The sequence below is a fragment of the Balaenoptera acutorostrata genome, chromosome 21 (assembly GCF_949987535.1).
Source record: "Balaenoptera acutorostrata chromosome 21, mBalAcu1.1, whole genome shotgun sequence".
Classification (NCBI taxonomy): domain Eukaryota; kingdom Metazoa; phylum Chordata; class Mammalia; order Artiodactyla; family Balaenopteridae; genus Balaenoptera; species Balaenoptera acutorostrata.
Window position 1 is genome coordinate 25,552,366 of NC_080084.1, and position 21,321 is coordinate 25,573,686.

At 37.9% G+C, this 21,321-nt stretch overlaps 1 protein-coding gene across 40 annotated transcripts in view; it reads left to right on the forward strand.

Moving 5' to 3' along the window:
• Positions 1-21,078, forward strand: part of SORBS2 (sorbin and SH3 domain containing 2) — a 204,819-nt gene extending 183,741 nt beyond the window's left edge. For 28 of the 40 annotated variants that reach the window (XM_028165371.2, XM_007177890.3, XM_007177897.3 and 25 more), the window contains 6 exons: positions 1,058-1,834; positions 3,563-3,757; positions 7,614-7,721; positions 13,350-13,399; positions 17,106-17,212; positions 18,926-21,078. In XM_028165371.2, the coding sequence (XP_028021172.2) occupies positions 1,058-1,834; positions 3,563-3,757; positions 7,614-7,721; positions 13,350-13,399; positions 17,106-17,212; positions 18,926-18,987 (1,299 nt within the window). In that variant the 3' untranslated portion in view covers positions 18,988-21,078. The remainder of the gene's footprint in view (positions 1-1,057; positions 1,835-3,562; positions 3,758-7,613; positions 7,722-13,349; positions 13,400-17,105; positions 17,213-18,925) is intronic. The other 12 variants (XM_007177905.3, XM_007177906.3, XM_007177909.3 and 9 more) reach the window with 2 other exon arrangements.
• Positions 21,079-21,321: the final 243 nt, after the last annotated feature.

Consider the following 21,321-nt stretch of genomic DNA (forward strand, 5'->3'; position numbering starts at 1 on the left):
AACCAGCAAGTGCAATCTTTCTTGAAGATTTTTTCTTTCCAAACCCAAATCATCGACCTGGAAAGAACCAAAGCAAAATGTCTTCCACCAGCCTCTCTCAAGGCCTTCATATGTGTAGCATATAGCATTCTTCCTAGTCCAAAAACAATACATAAATGTATTAGAATGTTTCTAGGCAACACTTCTAGAACAACTTTTAATGAATTTACATAAAAAATTCTGTTTTGTTCAATGTATCCAAAATATAGTGATAATATTAAGACATACAGAAGTATTTTTTTACTTCAGGAGATTAAGCTTCATAAATTAGACCTCCACTAGATTATATAAAATGTCCAGCTTTTGAAAAAGAGAATGGAAGTCCTAGCAGAAGTTTACTCCTGTTCGCATCATATGCTCCCTTTCTATGTCAAAATTTACTTTGGATTTTTTAAAACTTTGAAATAGTAGTTATGTAAGTTCAGTCTCGTTTTGATCGTGGGTTTCTGTTCTTAAAAAATATCTCTCAGAACTTATTCATTTAGAAATGTGTTAACATATAATGATGTAAAAATGTTTTATGCCATATGTTATAATCACCTCGCAAACCCAAGTAAGAAAATGATGAAGGTTCAAAAGATTTGGCACAGGAAGAAAGAACACTAAACAGATTCTGGGAATAAAAAAGGTTTAATTATTGGTTTTCATTCTACATTATTTCAGTCATTTATATTAAATCAATATCTGGAAACCTGCTTTGAAAGAAGTAGTCTATTAAACTAAATCTCTAAAGATTTTGCTGTCTGTTCTTATAATCTCTATGACAGCTTTATCTTGTCATTTGACATTTAATAGACCTTTTCCAAATACTAGTATAAAGTATTCAGATAAATCTTTAATTAACATACTAATTATTTTATGTATTTAAATTCAAAAAATATAAGCAAATCTAGACCATAGCATAAAATATTTTTTATATTCACCATCATAACTTTCTGCATTTCTCTGTCTCTGTGTTTTAATGCATTATTATTATTTTCATGTTTTTTTAACTGCATATATCCTGCTCATTTCTAAGTTGGCTTCCAGCGAACCAGTCCCCCCTCCCTTGCACAAAGCTTCATGTGGCCCAGATAAAGGAGCTCTCCAGGGAATCACCCCGGGGTGGCTGTCCCTGACAGCCAAGTGTCCACTGGTAAAGCCTTTGGCCCCAACACTACCTCCTTTTCTGGACAACATATTGGACGAATTAGAGAAGCTTGGTGCTTTAGTTTTACCTGCTGACCAAGCCAAACCAAATACCCCAGAGGAGATCACCCTTGAAATTAAGGAGGACCCCTCTGTTGCCCTCCCATTGCCGCCAGCATCTGCACCTGCCAAGCCACCCTCCTCTCTGCTACCTCTCCCCCGCTTGGGTGTGACCTCAGCTGCAACCCAGCCCCCTGAGGCAGCGCCGCTTCAGGATTCCAGAAAGACACCTCAAAACCAGCTTGCAGATCTGACAACAATGAGAAAGGGTTCTGCAGGCCCTGAAAAAGTACCTGAGGTCCTAGGTGATAAGTTTGTGACCTCTGCACACGCTAGTGTGGGTCCCTTGCCCCAAACCCTCCCCGTCATTGGAGAAGAAGATGAGGACATCTATGAGGGGGTCATGGCAGGTATCCGAAGAGGGCCAGAGTCTCAAGAACCAGATGCCTTGTGGTGTGGCCATGATGGCACAGAGGTGACACCACTCCTGCACATAGAAGAGGAGGAAGAGGAGAGGGAAGCTGACCGCTTAAAATTTCCAATAGCAATGCCCACAGGCCCTAGGAGCCCTAAGGAAGACAGCGATGCAGCAAAAACCAGTGAAGAGGTACTCTAATTTTGCCTAATTCCTGAAGAACTAACCAGTCTTACTACGGTTAGCTAGTACAGTTAACCATATTAATAAACATCAATTTTGACACTGTCTTAGAAGGTTTCCATGCAAGAAACACAGCGCTATATGAGGTAGGGGTGGAGGGATGGATAGAAACACACCAAATTTTAACAAGATGAGGTAAATATGTGATATTATTCCATTATTTATTTATTACTATAAATCCATATTTAAACATTTTTGTAATTTAAAGTCTTTCTAATTTTAATATTCATAATAATAGCTGATAGTTGAGCTCTTACTGAGTGTCAGACAGCTTTCTAAGAACGCTACATCTTTACTTTTCAAAGCTCAGTAGGGTGGGTTATATTATTATTCCCACTTTCGGGATGAGGAAATCGCTACGCAGAGAGATTAGTTCACCTCCAGGGTGAGAAAACTATACACCATATCTTTGATATAGTAGCAGTTTGAAAAAGAAGGGAAGAAAGAAAGAGAAAGAAAAGAAAACAAAAAAGAAAAATATACTGCAGTTCCCTTTCAACTCTTTCTGAAGAGGTAATGGCTTTAAGTTGGTGACGCCCTAAGAGTGGAGTCCTACATATTCACCTTACAAACAAAGAACCTTGGGCAATAATTTTAATCAGTTAAGAGGGAAATGCTCTAAATCTTTAGCTTGTAAGCTTCTCTCTTTCAAAAAAGAGAAAAACAAAACTTGATGTCTCAAATATTTAATCTGCGAATTAGAAAGCAAATATGATTACTGGCAAATATTGAAATTATGGAACAAAATTAATGATTCATATTATGCCACTAAGCAAGTCACTTTCCCCCATGGCTCCTCTACTTAGAAATCTTTAACAATGAAAATCAGTTTTAAAACCCCATAATTTCCAATTAAGATCTTACCGATAACAAATGTAGAGGCATTTGGTCTCTATGGGGTATTCTTGGCATTAAATAATGGTGAGTGCCCATTAGGCCGCCGGACACCCACAAAACCCTGAGTCTTGGCTGTCCCCTAACCAGGTGAGAAAATGTCATCTGGACAAAGAACGTAGCCATGTCTGCATTTGCATAAAATAAACACACTGCTTAGTAATAGAGATCATTCGTTCATTGCAGTAAGTCAAGCAGATTTCTAAGTCAATTACTTAAATAACTAATTTCCCCTTCAATTTAATCAAGTTTAAGATGTGATTAGACATGTGGCTTGGTTCGCAGGAACCGCTACTGCCGGCTGCAGGCAGCACCCCCAGCGTGGTGCTCAGGGGGTGGGTTTCACAGCCAGTGTCCGCCATGCACGCACACGCACGGGCAGGGGTCGTAACTCCCCTAGCTTTGCAGCCAACTGACTATAAATTGTGATCTACGTCACAAGCAAGTTACAAAGAGTCATTGCAGGGTTTTACACTTTCTTCCTCAATGTTTAGAAGGACCCATCCCACAAATTACATTATACAATTGTAGATTATGGGGGTTCTTATCTCCAGCCGCTCATATCAGAAAAAAGTGAAACGGATCATACCCAATGGGAATTTTGAATCAAATGCAGAAGAAAAAGTTAGTGCTTTCAAAGCAAGAATTTGTCATAAATGTCACATACCCCAGGGTATTTAGTAACTTTAAAATTATTTAGGTGTGGGGGGTATTCTCTAAAAAGCATGTAACCTCATTCTGGACACAAGCATAATTGCATCTTGTCTTTCCTCAATATCTAAGCCATCTTCATTTTCTTCGGGAGATCGAACATCTACATCCTTTCCCAGCTCTCTGCTTTCCTCCCTTCCCTTTCATTCCTCCTTGGCCACTGTCTCTGACCTGGTCCCCACACTTTCTCAGCCTACCCAGCCCTACTCATCTCCGCTCCTCCCTAAATACTCTTATCAACAGGAGATAAGCTCACCAAAATTAAAGGTAACTGCATCTTGAGTGTGGTTTATTGCATGTCTTTCAATGAACTTAATTAATTAGATGTACGTCTTTAGATTCGTGCCATCTTACAAGATCTAAAAAGTCATTCAATATTGGTTGCTAACTTTTAACATCATTAGCATGGCCTCTGTCCAAAAATTTAAAAGATATATTTGCATAGCAGCTATACTTAGATTGAGGAGAAAAACTAAACTTCATATAAGAATAAAAAGTGATTATTAGACTTTTTTTTTAAGTTGAGGGTCAGCAGGAGAACCATCCCATCCAAAGGTGTCAGCTGTGTGCCTGTCATCCTCTGTCACTTCTTAGTGGGCTCATTGCCTCCCAAGTTTCCCAACTAATCAGCAGGTTCAGCAGGGCCTAAGGGCTGGATGATCTTTGGCACTGTCTTGAGCCTTGTTCTTCCACAAAACTGAAGTAAACTAATGAGGACGTGGAAAGGAGGCTTCTTTTGTAGCAGTTAACAAAGCATCCATCTCTGAGACTTGCTGGCTGGCTGGCAGCTCTGCTGGTATTTAACTCCCTCTTAGGATACCATGATGAAAGATTTTTAACAAAGTTATTGACTGGCCTTGGAAAGAGATTCAGTGACAACCACAGCAGGAAATCAATCCATCTCAGAAAAGTTTTACTTCTCTATGTCCAGAATGATCCTGAAACCTTTTCCTTTAGACAAAAGGACTTCAAATAATGACTCAACCTCACACTCAATCTTCTCAACTTGAAATGAGAGCCTCTGCAGATAAGTACAAAAACAAAACAAAACGAAGGCTCTGGTAGAGTCATGTTTTTGAACTAGGAAGCACCAACACCTGAGAAATGCCATTTATGCAATCTTCCAAACCCCCATCACCAAATCTATCCACCAAAATAGTCCATCTACGTGAATTTTATCTTACGTAGAAAAGGAATCTTTGAAAAAATGTAGTATATTTTAAAGACATATTGCTCTTTGCCCTTTGAGGTTTTTATCTTAGCTGGCAGGAAATAATTAGGAAATTTTTTAAATAATAATAATTCTTTAGATAATGTCTGAGACTAAGAATTTGCCTTTTTTCCTCTCTCTGTGGTTCTCTTTTTAAGGCCAAAATATTTATTCCTTGCCTTTCCCTACTTGTTCTTCAGCCTTTATGCTCAGTCAGTAAGTGGGCAAGTAACTTGAGCATCGGCCTTCTCTAATGTAGAGAGATGGAACACTCACCACTGTAGTGTCAAGGACAAAACCAGAATTTAAACAGGTTTGTTCTCCTGCAAGAACCAAGCTCATCTCATGCATTCTGTATGTTTCAGTTGTTCACAGAATGGTATGAGAGAATGGAGATATTCACAGTAACCATGTTTTAAAAGAATACTTTAATAACTACATCAAATAACTAACTCCAGAAAAATGAAGTTTTTTATCTCATATTTGAGAGCAAATGTTAATTTTAATCCCCCACTTTTTCTGAAAACCTTATAAATCTATTTTTTACTCATAGAAAGAATATAAGTTGACTGAAGTTATGCTTATAAGTATACATACAAATTGAATCAACTACAAATTTTAGGCCATTATTATAGTTTAATCTACAACTGACACAGTAAAAAAATGGATGTGAATCCTTTAAGAAGGCTTCCTATTTCTCTCATTTCAAGAATGTTAGAAATTTTGCTCATTACAAAGAAGGAAAGTAACCTAGCACTAAAAGCAAAAAGAAAATAAAATTTTAATAATGTTTTAATAGGCATAGTATGGTATGCATGAAATCATTACAACAATGTTATCAACCCCTATCAGCCATTGTTTTACTTAACTCATGTTAATTTAATGCAATTTTGTTCTTTTAAAGTATTTTCTGAGATAATGTAAGTCTGTCATATGCAATCCAAAATCTTCCATGGAAGTAAAATTTACCACGACTTTATAGATGACGGAAGACTGAAATGTACATATAAATTATGAGTTTGATATATAAATCAGAATCCAATATTTTCTCTAGTCTTTGAGCATCTTTTAAATATTGGGTTTTCATAATATAAATTATTATAATCCTCAGCTTTGCTGTAAGCTGAGCTTCCAATTCCATCTAAGAATATTCTGTAAAAGAGTCTTGCAGCAATGTGGACTCAAGCTGCAGTGGAAGCGCTTTGTGAACAGAGAGAAAGACTCTTTCTTGGGTTTCTTCCAAGAAACTCAGTTATTACGGTCCCAAAAGGAAGTCTCCTCACCCTAAAGCCATCCCACTGGAAGGTAATCCCCTTGAGCACAGTTTCCAACATGAAATTAAGCCCTGATTCTTCCTAATATGTTCAAATGATCTTTCCAGTTGTTTATCCACATCATTCCAACAGCTACTTTTTTTCTCTATGAGTCTTGATGTTTATAGAACCCTTGTATTAGTCAAGATTGGGGCAGCTGCAGTGCCAGAAGGCTCAAAATAATTAGAGCTTAAACAAGGTAGAAATATATATTTCTTATGCATAAATGTATGGCATCCAGGGTTGGTATGTGGCTATACAGTCATCAAGGATCCCAGGAGATTCCATTTTATTTTGGCACACCACCATGCTCAATGAAAAGCTTCCGCTGCATGGTCCAAAGTGGCTGCAGCAGCTCCAGCAGTCCCTTTCTCATTCCAGCCAGCAGGAAGGAAAAAAGCGGAGGGAAGCTTATGTCTTCTTCCTTGAAGGGCATTTTCCAGAAACCGCACATATCCCATCTGTCAGAACTTACCACATGAACATATCTAGATACAAGGAAGTTTGGAAAATAGACCTTATTCAGAATGGCCGTGTGCCTACCTAACATTTGGGATTCTGTTACTGGGATGACAAAGAAGAGAATGGATATTGGAGAACATGAAGCATTCTCTGCCACAAGCCTTAAAGAAAAATGCCTGATGCATTTCATCCCCAGAGACTGAAGATATGAGGTCAATCGTTACTAATTATTATGAACTTTTTCCTAAATGAGAGTTGAGAAAACCACATGCTTTTATTTAAAAGTCCTTTAGTCCTGCTAAAGTTCCCATAAGCCAAATCAAATACCAGACAGTACATTGCTAGGTCTTGTCCATGAATGGACAGAAAATAAAACATACACACAAGAAAGGTTAGTTTACTCACTGTCATATTAAAAATCTTACTTTGAAAGAACACCAAAATAGTCACAAGGTGTTTGGAGTTAGAACAATATTCTGTATTTAATTATACAGTATTTCACAATTTCCCCCAGAAAAGCCTTTTTTTTTTGGCCATGCTGCGAGGCTTGTGGGATCTTAGTTCCCCAACCAGGGTCTGAACCTGGGCCCTCAGCAGTGAAAGCGCAGAGTCCTAACCACTGGACCGCCGGGGAATTCCCCATATTTTCTTTGTATGTGTTTTATTAGAAAATTTACCTGTGACAAATGATTGACACTGTCTATGAAATTTGATGGATATAAAGCAAAATTTCCCTGGCTCTTACCTTGCATCTATTCAAATAAACACAAAGAAAACAGGTCAGATCTGAGAGTATCTTGAAACCAATTGTTAAGCATTCTATTAAAGACATAAAATTTCTTGTAAGTGTTCTTAGCCATCTACACTGCATTCAAACATCTTCCCTATGCCAACTTCCCTCTATAAATCTCTCTCTGCTCTGCCTGTGAGTTCCCTAGTAAAGCAGCGACTGATACCTGTGCTGTGAAAACTCTGGGCCGCCAGAAGAGCTGTCTTCAGACTGTTAACCCTTCCTGCTCTGCTCTTATTTGGGAGTTTGGCATGCTGTGTGTGCATGGAAAAAAAACAAAACAGGAAAGCTCCTCTGAAGGCTGGGTGATGAAGATGAGAACTAATTAACTTCTTACGGCTTTTCCAGGCTGATTTAAAAAGCGATCTACTTGTCTTGGGTAAGCCTCCGCGTAGCCCAGTGATGTCCTGGAGATCCTGCAGCTCACCAGTCAGAGGGCTCAGCGGTTCCCACAGGGTAGGATCAGACGCCCCACCTTGAGCCAGGCACCCTGGCCACCCCTCCACCGTCAGTGGGCTGGCTCTTCCTTAGTTGTCATTGCTGTGCTTTGCCAATGAAGTAGGGCTGGAGGTACCCTTGAAAGGAAACGACCTTTCTGATGATGATGAGCAGCTATGAAGTCAGATCAACACGAAAATCCTATCCTGAGTCTTTGGTCAATGAGCTTCCCCTTTATGTGTGCGCGTAAGCTTTCCAAAAGCGACAAAGACATGCCCCAATTCTCCTCTGTGCAAATAAGGGTGTGGTATATGTTGTCTTCCACATCCATCTTGTGTAAATCACTGCTTTCCCATCACTATTTCTAGTGCAAAGAATAAAGCTGCTGCCAATCATATACTGAACTCACACCCTTCCAGGGAGGCTTGCTTCTGTGTCGTTCAGTTTATTTGGATTTCTTTTAATCCATGGCCCTTGTTGTAAAATATCTTGTTGCTCTGCTGACATGTGCCGTATTCACTCCATGACCCTTTCAAGCCAACTCTGCTTCTCTGGACTCCAGGGGCTCCCAGTCTCTTGACAGCTCTGATGGAACTTAAAGGTCAGATTATTTTCCCTTTGACTACTTAGTTCTATGGCATCGACAGCCCTTGAAAATGAATGGGTTCTAACTGGTACCATCAATTCTGAGGACGGCAGCCGAGGAGTTTGAGAATTTTCATCTCTGCCTGAATCGGTCCTTTCCCATTTCTATTTTGATGGACCTGGTTTAATCTTACATGCTCCATTACATGATTATGGTTCTGCAAGCTTTTAAGGGCTTGATGACAGATTTCCTTTTCCGTTCTTAAGAAATGTAGATACTTCTCTGTATTTAGGCCATTTTTGTGCTTCTTGCTTTGCCTAATAAGACCTGATTTTGTTTCTGAGGCAGAGATTTGTGTTGCCATAGAGAATGAGGAATGTTGATTGGGAGAGATTCTCACAGAAGGGCTTTCCAGAGCCAAAAAAAGAAGAAAAGAAAGCTTTTTCCAAAATTAATATGGCCCATCCATAAATTCCATGGGTCAATGAGGTGGTATGCTTTGGGTCCCCGTAAGTTTTTTTCTTTGTCAGATTTTTACATTATGTACTTATATGTTCTATTATATGTGTTTGTGTGGAACACAAATATTCTATATTCTTTAGACTTAGGCAAAGTTGTGTTTTCACAATTTAAAAAATAATTTAAATATTTAAAATAATTGTATAATGTAAGAAAGAAAAATACACCTAGAAACATAAACATGGTACGGTTTGTTATTAAGAGAATGTCATCTAATTCTGGTTGGCAAGTACCACACCTAACATTTTCTGGGAAAAAAAAATAAGAACTCTAGAACTGCTTAGAGCCCTTTCAAAGATTTTCCCACATTAGTATTTAAAGTAATGGTCAATCCTTACCTGAGAATTACCTAATACTAGATATAGCTAATTCTCCGGATGCCTCTGCAGAAGCACAGATAAGAAGATAGGTTTAGGACAGACTGTGCCTTGCTATCTGAGCTAGAAAAGTATATATTTTACTGATACCTAAGGTTCTAGGATATTTCAAACCAACTTTCTTATGAGCGGTGGCTTGTGATTGGTTCTGGCTTTGAAAATTAGCATGTGTTTAAAACCTGTCTCATTTGTATCTGCTTTTGACAACACTAAAAAATAGCTACACTAAAAGAGAAAAAAAAAGATTGTTACATTGCCAAGGAAAAAGCTAAATATTTAGGATTCTTATAAAAGCAGCATGTTTCATTGGGTTTTCTAATTTTCATTGGGCTCTTAAGACTCATTAAGGAAATGTAAATATGACATAATTCTCGCTTAAAATTTCCAGCACAGTGACTGTCATCTGTTAACTTCAAAACCATCTTTTTAAACTCACAGCTCATATGAGCTTCTTGAATGTCACTAATGTATCTTCTATATTTATCACAAAACCGCTAAGAAGCTATGAGTAATAGAAATGCCTGAGCAGATAGTGAAAATACAAATGAACACAGACCAAAAATACTGGTGGCTAAAGACTGATCCTTTCTCAAGAATTTAAAACGTGGAATAAGAAGAACATGGTCAGAAAAACAGATGACTATCTATATTCCACATCGCTCTGTGGTCTTTAAAATATCCTTTCAAAATGAATCCAGGCTGAAGGAACTTGGTGAGAGCTGTCCAAAGGCAAAACAGCTTTTAACATCTTGCTACCAATACTCACCAGTAGGTGGCAAAAGAGTGCAGATACCTCACAGGTCTTTGCCCCAAGGTTTGTGCCCAGTTATAAGGAGGGGGAAAGGCAAAAGACAACCTTCTACGACAATTTGTTTGGGTATCCATACAGAACAGAAACACTTGCCTAAAGGAAAAAAATTAAGGTGTTGATTTTAATAAGCCTGCACTATCTATTCCATCATAGCAAGCTTTTATGCAATAAAGAGTGAGAGTCAGAATTATAATTCTGTTCCTTCTTCTTGCCTATTTGTGATATTAAGAAATTATCTTTGGGTTTTGGTTTACCGATCTGAAAAATGAAGTTTAATTATTGTTTTAAAATTAATTGTTTTTACATGACTGAGACACTTGGGAATTAACCAATGCCAGTTGTCATAGCTCTCTGACAACTGAAGGAGTATCAGAGGAAATATATCTGTGGAAACGTGGATTCCTTTATGGATTCCCTGAGGGGGAAAAGATCTAAACCATCAACTTGTCCACCTCCTTGATTTTAGAGATAAGGAAGCTGAGGTGCATATCCAAGGTGATATAGTTAGTCATCGCCAACACTGGAAAGACACAAACATGCCCTCATAAGTATCTGTGCTGCTTATTCCTCTATTGACCAAAGACTTTTTTTTAATATAAATTTATTTATTTTTGGCTGCGTTGGGTCTTCGTTGCTGCGCGCGGGCTTTCTCTAGTTGTGGCGAGCGGGGGCTACTCTTCCTTGCAGTGCGTGGGCTTCTCATTGCGGTGGCTTCTCTTGTTACAGAGCACAGGCTCTAGGCGCGTGGGCTTCAGTAGTTGTGGAATGTGGGCTCAGTAGTTGTGGCACGTGGGCTCAGTAGTTGTGGCTCACGGGCTCTAGAGCGCAGGCTCAGTAGTTGTGGCACACGGGCTTAGTTGCTCCGCGGCATGTGGGATCTTCCCAGACCAGGGCTCGAACCCGTGTCCCCCTGCATTGGCAGGTGGATTCTTAACCACTGCGCCACCAGGGAATTCCCAAAAGACTTTTAAAATAAATTATTTCAGTTCCTGTAACTGGTCATCTTTCCTCAAAACTGGCTCCTAGTTATCCATATTCACATAGAGATGATTCCTATCAAAAGTAACCTCAGAAAAGTTCTAAAAGTCACCATTATAATAGATACACAACTTCTCTGCTAATAAAAGCTGTGATAAATCCTGGCCTCAGTATGTGAACAGTATAGAAAACCAGTGATTCAGAAAAAAAAAACAAAACAGTGGGGGTGGATCCTTTTAAAGGATATGAAGGAAGCATTGAGAAAGATTAGTAAAAACAAGGATGTTACTGGCTGACACACCCAGGAACACAAGTTCTTAAGACACAGAGGCCTGTAGAATTAAGGGGGCCACATACTTTTGGCAATAGCCCAATTTTCATAATTGCCACAGAGGTGGTTCATTTAAATGATTTATGAGATGGGTTGAATTAAAGGAATTAAACCAGTGGAACTGTAATCACAATAACGGAAAGGTGCTATACAGGTTTTATAAGTAGATTGTTTTATGTTAATGAACAGTCTAGTCCTTAAAGTTGCATTCACATTTTAACATAAGGGAGCAATGAAATTAGACCAGCCAGTTTTACCAAGCACTCGATGCCATGATATCAAAGTGAAACTTCTACTCAGCTCAAAAATATGAGAATGGCTTAAATATGTGGAAATAGGCATGCCATTTTTAGAGCACAATGAAATATATTTTACAAAACATTTTCTCTTAAGACAAGAACAAATAATATTTCCTTATTTATAATTTTGTTATGCACTGTAAACTGCACTATGATTGTTTTTGTGAGAAAACAGTTGCTATCTTGGTGTGTGATTCAAAACATGGCATTTTAGATATTTTTAAATTGCATTTTTAAATATAGTGTTTTTGAGCAACTAGCACCAGCATTTTCAATATCGTGTGGCTTCAACGCATAATCTTTGGCCCGAAATTTTACTCCTGGAAATGTGTCCTAAGAGATAGTTCAAAACAAGAAAATAGCTCTTTGTATAAAAATGTACATAGTATTGTTATATATGATAGTGAAAAAGGCGAGATCAATCTGAATTTCAAAAACAAAAAAGAGAGAGAAATGGTTAAGACAACCAAAAAAGATACAGACATATATATGAGGGAATAATATTCTGCAGTGATTTAAAATGAAAAAGAAGACTGAGAAAAGGAGACTGGAAATAATTACAAAATATTAATAGCAATTAATTAACAGAGTCCCCCTCCGTTCTTGGACCAATGGGGTTTCTATGGACAGTCTGCAGGGGGAATTCCCAGCCTCTCAGTAATCCATTCCTAACTCCGGGATCCAGGAATTAGCCCTGAGGTCTAAAGACATGGATCTAAAAACTAATGCAGTCATCAATAAAGAATCACTTACAATTGCCATGCAATTTGCCATGCAAACTCTGGTTTATCTCATTTTACTATGCAGCCATCGTTTAGAAGAGAATGCTTTTGAAGTGTGTTATGAATGAACTGAAATTCTTTTTTTCCCCCTTAAAAGGTAACGTTTAGGTAGTCGGTATAAACTACATTGAGTTTACATATTCAAGAAACGTGTGAACTTTCATTCATTGCAATATTTATGTGGATATATGGGATGCAAAGGCTTGTCATTTCCAATATTATAAGTATCTATTACAGATACTGGTCTTGATGCTTAGTTTAAAAAGAAAGGAAACTCTTTTGAGAGTTCAGTGCACTGGGAATTTCTACCAATATTTCTCTTCTAAGGTAAAATGTTACATGTTACCTGGATATTGTTTGTTACATGCTATTTCAAACTCTGTTTTCTCTTTTTAAAAATGCATGTGTTTCCACCACATTGAGAACAGAGAGTGTAACTTCAAATGTAGCATGGCATGTCTGCCTCTTGACATGTTTATCTGTACTGTATGTGAAAATGTTGTCTGTGAAGGAAAAGTATATTAGAATGAATGTGGATACTTTGCTGTTAGACTAAATGTGGTTTATTCTTTGCTTGTTTGAGAAAACGCTGAAGAATAAGGTTGTATGAAGGTGTCCAGACTTCCCAGTCTAGTGATTTGGTGTCTATGTTCTTGCCATGTTCCTGGCCTTTGAAAAATCAATGGGACTAAACCCTGACTCTTCATAAAGCTTGAGCAGACAAGATTGCAGATATGTTCAAAACATTTGAACCTTGGTTATTTCGATTTAATTTAAAGCACCTTTCAAAATATTTTAATTATTAATCCAGCAGAAACCCTTTATTTGGTTTTTTTTCCTTCCTCTTGGTTTTTTACAACAGGAAATATTAAATGTCAAGAAAAGTGCCATGCCATTATCCAAATTATCTTTTAATTAGTACCAGTTTAAGCATTGATTACATTGAAAATCATTTCATTTCAGCCACAGCGTCCTGTGTTTACTCATGAAAACATTCAAGGTGGGGGGGAACCGTAAGTATTCTTCTTATCTTCTAAATTCGAGACTAACCTTGACCCACAAAATGGACCATTGATGTACCATAAGCGAGGATGGTACAACTTTGCAAGTGAAAGAGATCAGAGTAACTAACATGAGATGACATCTCCCAGATTAAGAGAAATTGCAATAGTCTCCATCTTTCACAACAGAGAACAGAAGCTAATTTTTTTAAAAAAAAAATCCGTGATTTTGCGGAGAAGACTTTGATTTATGCACTAAGAAAAAAACCTTCCAATGCTGCAGTGATTCCTAAGATTCATGAATCTGTCTCCCGCTCTGTTCTACTCACCATGTAGATTCTAGTAACTACAGCCTTAAAGATACACTGAAAATGTTCTAACATTGTTTTTACACATATTTGAAGAGCAGGAGAACGTCAGAGTAGACCTACAGTGATAAGTTAGTAGCATAATTCCAAAGTTCCATTCTTTTGGAAATGGCAGTATTAAAACATGCACTGTCATTCAGTTACGGGATGTTTACTACCCAGAGGACCAGGAAAATGCCTTTTCACACTTTCTTTCAAATCCCCTCTCCTTTCTAAGTCAAGTCAATCTGAAGGTGTCACACATTGTCTTTTAGATTCTCTTTCTGCTCCATTTTGCCCATGAGAGATATTCAGAGGTTATCCACTTCCTGTTGGCTGTTGCCTATTCTGAGTGAGGAGCTAGACCCTGGGAAGGAGCATTTACAGGACTAAACCACGTCAGGCTGACCTGAGCACACACAGGGTGCCTCCTGCCCACTGTCCAAGCTCCGCTCCCCCGGAGCAGAGCAAACCAGGGGGGCCTGGTGTGTGGCCTGTGACCTCCTCACTCCTCACAGATCTGGTGCTTAGCTAAAAGCATGCTCCTCGGAAACCATCTCTAACCTGAAACTGGCTCTCACCGAGTACAGCCAGAAAGGTTTTATTTGTTAAGGAAAAGACTATGAAAAAATAGGTTGGAGGTACAAATAATTTAAAATTTCATTTAATTGGAAAAATGTTAAATATAACTTGTAATTCTAAAGGTTTGTTTTGTTTCCCTATTTACACAAATGATGAAGGGATCACATCACAAAAAATAAATCCCAAGGCTGCTTAGGTTTACTGCATTATCAACACATTATATCAGCAGCTTTTAATGAATTTATGAATTAAGATGTAGGTGATGTCACACTGTTTCATGTCATGAAGTTGATGCTTCCTCGAGTTTATGAGCTCACAGGTAGAAGAAGGCACATTTTCAGTGTCCTGCTTTGGACATTATAAAACATTCTTTATTAAATTTCTATTTGATCACAATGCCAATTATATGGGTATCACTTAATCTCTTTCATTTAAGAAATAGGTTTTGAGTGAAAATAGGAACATAATGTTATAATGTCACTGCAATTCAGAAGTATGGTAAAATATGTTATAGAAGAAGTTGCAAGTTATAGAGAGAGCTTCAAGTTTGGTTGAGCATTTCCTATTTAAAAGACAAATTTCTTTTTGAGGCATCCTGACCCCACCACCATCATTCATCTCACCAACACATCTTTCAAAACAGCATTTTTTATTGTAATTTGACTGCATTTCCTGTCGTGCAACACTGATTCTGAAAGCCAGCAGAGGCAGGAGGATTTCCGGAAGGTTTGTTTATGTTTCCATGAAACTTCCAAATTTTTTTTTTTTTTTTTGGTGGTCTAATTAAACCAGAATGGTAAGTAAACTCTGATAAGCACAGTGGCTTTCATCATATCAAAGTGAAGTAGGAGTTCGTGCCAATTTTGTTTTTTTTTTTAATCTCTTGGGACCTTGAGATTCTTCAAGCAGCTGGGGTTTGTGGCCTTAAATAGGCCTGTCTCTGTAAGTGGCTGGAGATGTGCCTGGGTGAAGGCTGAAGCCTGAAAAGCTCGGAGAATCAGTGTTTCCCAAAGTGATAGATGCAATGTATATCCATGGAATTAACAGCCCAGGAATGCCTATCTCCCTCAAATGTGAGATTGTAAAAGGAACTATGGTGAAATTAACTTTCCCCAGGGATAGACAAGAGATACCATTCCTTCACCTGAGCATCCTCAAATCAAACAGCAGAATAATTTGCTCCAACCAGGCTTGGCCCATGCAAACATCCAAATTAAGGAATGTCCGTATTCAAGACCTTCCTGTCTGTTGCGCCACAGCTCTGGGATTCAGGCTACCTTTCTTTGTCCTTCCCCACAATCAGAATCCTTTTTCCATAGAAGACCTCAAAAGCTCAAGTGGTTAAAAAGGTTTACTAGGAGGACAAAATATTAACAGGGGAAGAAATCTCTAATGTTGGAATTTCAGGCTTTGCTCTCAGGCCAGGGAAGATAATGTTTTCTAGGAGAGGCTGTTAGGCACCACATCTTATCAGCTCTTTCTCCAATACACCCTCCCCCAATCCAACTTTATCCAGACCCCCCAATGCGAAAAAGTTCAAGGACAGGGAGAGAAGCCAATGCAGCCGAGGCCCCAGTTTATCACATGATGTTTGAGTTCAGATGACATGATAGAATAGTTTTGTTCTACCAAAGTATGATTTTCTGACTGAATGAAGTAATCAAAATAAATCATTCTTGTTCCTGAGCAGTATCCAATATTATCAACCTTTTAAAGTTGGCCTGAAAAAATTCAAAGTGCCCTGAAATGTGGTTCTTATTTTCTTACATTGGCAGAATTACATTAACTGTTATGAAGAACAGCAGAAACAAATTCACTAACTTTTAAAAAAAATCCCCCTCACATACTGGTAATATTTTAGTGGTAATATGAAGTTTTCATGTTAACTGCATATCAAATGCTTCCTGACCCCGAGCTGCTAGAATTTGTGTCTTTCCAAAATGCCAGTCCATATGAATATGCATGCTATTTTATTACCAAAAATTCAATGTCTGAGTTTGCTACTGATGTCAGCAAAATATGTGTTCTCAAAGAATTCAGACAGAGAAAGTGGCAGCATTCTATCAGTAATTCTTTTTTATATGATTATTTTGAGAGTTTCTACATTAAACACAATTTCTCTGAGACCCATTTAAAAAGGAACGTATGTCCCTAACCTACTGTTTGAGATCACCACTTACACTGATTCAAACTATGAAACTAAATTGCTTTAAAGAATTCCTCCTGATAAAAAAAACAAAAAAAAAAACAAAAAAAAACACACACTTCTCTGTTATAGTAATTCCCATACAGTAATTTATAAGTTGTATCTGAGACATTTTGTGCATCTCAATTTAGAATCTTGAAAATTCCACTTGCAAGCTGCAATTACTTGCTTCTGATTATGGCTAATTAAAACCGTAATTCCTTCTTGTTTTTATATAGCTGAATAATGCACATATCACTTCTTTTATATTCTGTACTATCATTTAATGTCCGAATGATAGCTATCTATGACTGGACAATTGAAATGCAGGTCCAATTTATAAATGTTTTAATCCAACTATGGATAGTAGAATCTTCCATAAATTTTCCTCATTATGAGTTTTGAAATGCTATTAGAGTGGTCTAATTCCCCTGAAAGCCTAACTACTTCTACTTACTTTACATGCTTGCCAAAGACTTATACTACCGAATTAATATGTTAATAAGAATAGAAATGTTAAAAGTAAAATAAATATTATACTCTCTTCTATAGTTTCACAGAGGCGTAAAGATTTTGTTTAACACATCCATTTGTCCTGTTTAAGGTTTCAGGCTCTGTATAACTATACTCCTAGGAATGAAGATGAGCTGGAGCTCAGAGAAAGTGATGTCATCGATGTGATGGAAAAATGTGATGATGGATGGTTTGTGGGTATGTGTACATTTCCTTTCAGACACATTTGGCCATTTTGTAATTTGCTTATGTTTGCTCCCTTGCACGGTTGGATGTGATAGTCAAGCTTTCTTTGATTTCATAATGCCTTTGATCTTTCACACATCCATATGCACTATGTAATCCCAAGGCAATTGCATTTTTAATATAGTTTAGTATTTACTGCTTCAGGTATACGTAATTTTCTGCTGGTTTTATTTCCAGTTCAACTGAGAGAAGAAAATTTCTTTAAATAGCACCAACCAGGAAAGACTGAGATCTAAGAACAAAAACAACGAAACTGCTCCCTAGATGCAAAATACAAATACTCTGTTGAGTGGTAAATGTTAGTCGTCAGCGGTGAGGATCTAATCTGAGAAAACAAGATGAAATGAACAACTCACCCATGACTAGGTCTGCTGTAGGTGCCCTAAAACACCAGTGATTCACCTTAGCTTTAATGTGTGGTCCAAGTAGAAGTTCCACTCTTACCACTTAAAAAACAATCCCATTCTTACCGTCTTAAAAGAAAACTAGAGGTTTTCTGAGAAAAATTTTGTAGACAAGAGTATCATATACTAAGTCACAGAGGAAAGAGGTAAAGAGGAAACAGAGGCATAGGAGGATGGAGGAGACAAAAGATGAGGGAACAAGGGCTTTCTGTAGACAGGCCAACAGTGGGGAAATATAAGAGCAAAGGCCACATTAGCGGCCACAAGCCTCTGCCTCTGTTTATATTAATCCCCCATTCAGAAGACGGTAAAATGGCTTACCTACACAGGGATACAGAAAATCAGTCATCAAACCAGGACAGTAAGTTCCAGAGGGTAAATGCAAAAGGGAAGTGTAGAGACCCTGTTCGCTCTAAGTGAGCTGGAAATCATAAGGAAGAATTTAGTCTAAGCACTAGCTCTTCCAAACAGTTTCAAAGAAATCATGTTATTCGAATCCAAAGGCGATCATAATGATGGCCGTTTATGCATTTGGTTTTACTCCTCATATTAGAAACATGCCCAGTGGTAGAACCCCCGCCCACTAGTAGTGGTCTATCTGTTTTTTCTTTAGTGACTTGGTAAATAGTTCAAATTTTCTATATGTATTAAGGACCCTGGCAGCGCTATTTGTAAATGAATGCTGTGGCGTTCAGCATGATCTTCCATGAGATAATAAAACTGGATGGTGACGGCATCCCCAATAAAGCCTTCACGTTACACCGTGCTGAGGAGCTGTGACAGACCTCCTGCCCACAGAACCAAGCCTTGCTGTGGTGCTTTTCCAGCCTGCCTTATCCCATGGCCAGCCGTATCCTAACTGAGACGATTGTATTTGAAAATGTCACTTCCCAGATGCGCTTCCCATTCCGCTCCTCACTCCTGTCTGGCAGCCTCGGTGATGGGGGCCTCATCGGACTTGAGTGTCATTGTACTTAAAAGCCCGCCTCCTCAGCAAGGCTGTCTCTCCCCTCAGACTGAGAGGCTGAGCTCTTCTGTTCAGCCCGGTGTGATGGAAGCACAGCATTTAAGCTCAAGGGGCAACAGAGGCATCAGGCAATACAGATGAAACTGCTTACTTTGTCTTCCTATCTCTTCAAGTGAGTTTTCTCTCTTTTCCAAACCCTGAGGGCTTGCTCTCTTAGTGAGTTTTCAAGCCCACATATATGAACTGACATCTCATGGCTGTTACCCCTCTTTCATTTATCACTTCTATTTTCAGGAACCTCAAGAAGAACCAAATTCTTTGGTACTTTTCCCGGGAACTATGTCAAGAGGCTGTGAATCACTCTCTCCATTATTTATGCTGCATTTCAGCACCACATCTGCATAACCTTGCCTGAAAGATCTCCACAGGCCTCCTGCTGTTATGCCTTCTGGTTTCCAATAGAAGTCACCCACCATCACCATCTCCATCTGCCACCAAACCACCAGCAATGGAACTGCTGCTGCAGTGGGGAGACTGGAGGATTTGCTTCCGTGTGAAAGTGCATATTCCTGCCGTCCGCTCTAAACTTTGAAAAGTCAATATGCGGCATCAGAAAGAAAATCATTATACTTAATAAGGGTTGAGTAGTTGAGGCAAAAAAGTAAGTGTCTCAAGGAGGCTCTCTTGTCCACTTTGAAAGATGTTCTCCCCTCAGGCAACCAGAAGATTGTTTATTACTACTTGCTGGGGTTTGCATTTTCACCTTCTTAGCTTGGCAGTATATTTTCCTTTCACGAGTTTGCCTAGTGTCCTGGTTTACACGATATGACAACTGTACTTCAGCTATTGTTTGCCTGCACTTATATGTTGTAATATGCACAGTGATTACAAAATCTAAAGCGAGAGTAGGAAAGTTAATTCGAATGAGTGTGATTTTGTTGAATTGAACGTGAGTTTCAAATAGGAGTCTTCTCCTGCAGGATTTTTTTTTTTTTTTTGTACTTTTTAGAAGTGCAAACAATAAGTGAATAAGAGCCTTTGGTAATAATCAGGAGAATACAGGAGGTTTAGCTAGATTACAGAAAACTATTGTGTTGTAAAGTTGCATTGCTATTTTATATTAAAATGTAATAATCAGCATCATGAACAATGAGCTCTTAGTGTTTTATTTATCTGATAAAAGTTAAATAAAAGCAGTGTTAGTGAGAGGTGCAAAGAATCATTCTAACATAGACACTTGAAAGCATCTGTAAGCAATATTCATAGGTAGGATTTCACTGCGTGTACACATACACATTTGAGATTTTATGAGAACAGACAATCCATAAGATATGTACATTTTATGGAAATGTAAAAGAATCTCACATATTATTTTATAGAAATAGAGTACTTCAGAAGCATCACAAGTATTAAGGCTGGTTTTAGTAAGGATTATGATCAGTACAATTATTTTTACTATGATAATTATTTTTCTTCTCTGGAACTCAGAATCCTGGCTACATTTGAGGACAGGAATATGTTGAGCCTGATTTTCCTAGTGTGTGTAAAATATTTCCTCAGAATACATGAGGCACTTTTTAGAGGCAATGTTAAATCATTCAGGTTAAATTTTCTGCCCTGAAGTAGAAACCTTGAAGATGATATTGGGACCTGAAAGATTTAATGTGGTTAACAGTGCCTGAATTACACATACCCCGAGAACTAGCTTTGTATTTCTTATGACTTTGCATAAGAACTATTCATATTTGGATCTTGAGCACCTTATAGACAAAACTTTTTATGGCATTTCTTCTGTGAACAGTGGTTGATCTTTTCACAATGCATGTAGACTCTAGAATTTTGTACATATGTTTGCTCATTTTTTGTATGGACTATTTAGTTGTTGAGAAAACAGGGGAATTTCCTAATTTGGTCTTTATCCTTCCTTTAAACTAAGCTAAAACACTTTCAACAGATTACCCTTTACATCTCCCACAAATCATCATTATGCCTTGACAGTGCAATTCTGTAAGACAGCACTTCTGCAAAAGTTTATGAACATAAAACATCTTAGCAGCCAAACTGAAATGTATATAAATACTGATTAGAGAGGAATTCCATTAGAAAGAAGGTAAAGAAACATCTTTGAGTAGCCTTGATTACTACCTTGATTACTGTCAAGTTCACAGCCAGCTTTATATTTTAAAGGCTTTGGGTTTGAAATTAGGTCAACTGCATGCAGCTTTGCTGATAAATGAATAATTACCTTTGATGCCATTTATGAGAAAAAATTCAATATCTGTTGCCTGTCATATTTAAGAAAAATTAATGTTTCTATTCTCTGTATCTGATTTTAAAAGGAAAAATATTCATACCTAGCTTTTAGGTAATTGACTTTGAATTCTTACAAGCAAAGGTCATTGTGTTTTTCTTGAATAGACATCTAATAAATTTTGCTTGGAAGTATACTTCAGTTTTTCTTCTTGACATTTATCCTTACATGAATTGTGTATTTTATTCCAATCTGTTAGATAAACCTCAGAGGAAATGCATTTGCTCTGTGTTCTCTTGACACACAAATGGAGAAAAGATGCATTTGCATCAGCTCAGAGAAGAAATATGTTTTAAAGCCACCACCAAAGCTCATTTGCTAAATACTCCTTGGCTAAACATTGCTCTTCAGCTAAAACAACACATTTTAAAATATTTCT